Raw genomic sequence first — 2,153 nt, forward strand, 5'->3', positions numbered from 1 at the left:
GCAGCAGCACATGACTCTGTAACGAGGGGAATTAGACAAAGCGTAACATGGACTCCGGGCCCGTGCAGGCGCTGCAGCTCCGGGACCAACCGCAGCCTGCGAGCGCTGCGACTGGCCCGGCCGCAGCCAATGGGGCGGGCCCGGGCCTCCATGTGATTGCGAGCGCTCGCCCGCCGCGCCCGCCGGGGGTCGGGCCGCTTCCGCGGGGCCCGACGGGCTGACCGAGGGGCTCGTGCGGCGAGCGGGGCCCCGGCCCCGGAGCGGCCGCGGAGACTGCGAGACGCCGAGCAGGTGCACCGGGCGGAGGAGGAAGGCAGCCGGCGTCGCCGCGGGCGCAGCCCTTGCCTCTCACTCGCGCACCTGGGCAGGGCTGGGTGCCAGGCGGGCTGCGGCCGGGCGGGAGCGAGGCTGGACGAGGACACCGCGCCGCTTAGCAAAGGAGGCTCTGCTGCTACTAAAACCCTGACATTAAGATTGAGAGGGGAGGTTGCATAAAAAGTCATTTAAGTGCCTTCCAACTCTAAGAAAAAGTAATTACCTGGATTTAAGGCACCCTGTGTAATTTCTCAGCCTCGTTTGTCTGCTCTGTTATTAAACCCATACTGCAAATCAGATTTTGTTACATCTGAATGTGCCCCTTCTCTCCCCACCCCCATACCTTCTCTCCAAAAAGTGCCTTATGTATGAAGCCGGCTGGTGAAAATGTTCTGTACCGAGAGGTGTGTTCCACCTCCCATTTATTTTTGTGTTAAGGTCTCAGTTCCTTTGCTGGTTTTTTCGTGCGTGAAGAGAGGCAGGGGCCAAGAAATCATGTCAGGCAGGATGTTTAGAATTATTTGGTTCAAACAAAATAAATGGTTTGGCCCGGTTACTTCAGTGTCTCCTTTTATCTGAATCCATGTGTTCCTGGGGAGAGCTGGAAGTCTCATCTTTCCTCTGCCAGGATCTCTGGGTCAGCCGGTGGACAGGCGTTATCTCAGCATCTCCGTGTTCTTAATAAGCAAGCTACGTGTGCAAAATGTTACAGGTACTCGGGGAGGTGTGGGTCAGAGTGAGGCACGTAAGAGAACAGTTTTCTAGTGCTTCACAGACGAGGTGACAGAATTGCCCTTTGAAAAGCTGAGACTGATAATCAGACACCGGAAGTAAAGAACAGCCTGGACAGAGGGGCATCAACAGAGGTCTGGAATACACCGAGACGGTTAACAAAATCATACCAGATTTGTGCAGCCCAGGCCTTCCTCTTGCTTTCTCCATTTCCCTCCTTGACCCTCAAGCTAGCAGCATCTCCTATTCTACGCACCCTGCCAAGGAGGAAGTGCAGTGCGTGGGCAGAGGGTGTGCAGCAAGTGATCTAATTACAGTCTCAGGTTCGCTGATCTGGGAGGTTAGAGCGTCTTAAAACTGTTGACTAGTGATGTGATATTTTGATTGAAAATATCACACTTATAGTTTAACGTATTTGGCAGTTCGTAAAAACACTCTTTTGTATTTTCCTCCACTTTTCTATCTTCTTCCCTGCACTCTTGTGTTCTGGGGATTGAGCCTATGCCCTTTTACACTGAGCTACATCCCCAACCCCTTTTATTTTTTATTTTGAGACAGTCTCACTAAGTCGCAAGATTGCCCAGGCTGGCCTGAATCTTGTAATCCTCCTGCCTCAGTCTCTCAAACTACTGGGATTATGGGATGTACCACCATAGCAGGGTCTCCCTGAGTTTTAAACTGTGATTCTAGATTAAAAAAAAAAAAAAAAATAGTAAATGACTTCAAGATTGGTATAAATTTAAAAAAAAGTAATACTCAAAAAACAATCAAATGTAGCTGGCATGGTCGAATGCACCTGTAATCCTAGCTGCTTGGGAGGCTGAGGAGGCAAGAGGCCCACTTGAGCCCAAGAGTTTGAGGCCAACCTAAGCAAAACCCCATCTCAAAAGAAGAAAAGCAAAAGAAAACGAATGTGGAGAAACAGGCATTCTAACATACTGTAAGAGTAAACCAGAGTGCCAGGCATGGTGGCACATGCCTATAATTCCAGCACTCGGGAGGCTGAGGCAGGAGGGTCATTATGAGTTTGAGGCCAGCCTGAATTGCATGGTGAGACCCTGTCTCAGACCCCCCCCCCAAAAAAAAGAGTAAACCGGAGAGATTCT

The 2,153-nt window shown here is 51.0% G+C and overlaps 1 protein-coding gene across 1 annotated transcript; it reads right to left on the reverse strand.

The window, feature by feature from the left end:
• On the reverse strand, positions 1-865 carry LOC106148540 (THAP domain-containing protein 4-like; the record flags this gene model as incomplete). The annotated part of the gene is given in 1 exon segment (XM_013514442.1): positions 1-865. A coding segment is annotated over 1 exon segment (503 nt), but the record flags the coding sequence as incomplete, so codon positions are not given.
• Between the last annotated feature and the right edge of the window lie 1,288 nt (positions 866-2,153).

This window comes from Chinchilla lanigera, unplaced genomic scaffold (assembly GCF_000276665.1).
Source record: "Chinchilla lanigera isolate Chin_1 unplaced genomic scaffold, ChiLan1.0 scaffold00022, whole genome shotgun sequence".
In the NCBI taxonomy this organism is placed as follows: domain Eukaryota; kingdom Metazoa; phylum Chordata; class Mammalia; order Rodentia; family Chinchillidae; genus Chinchilla; species Chinchilla lanigera.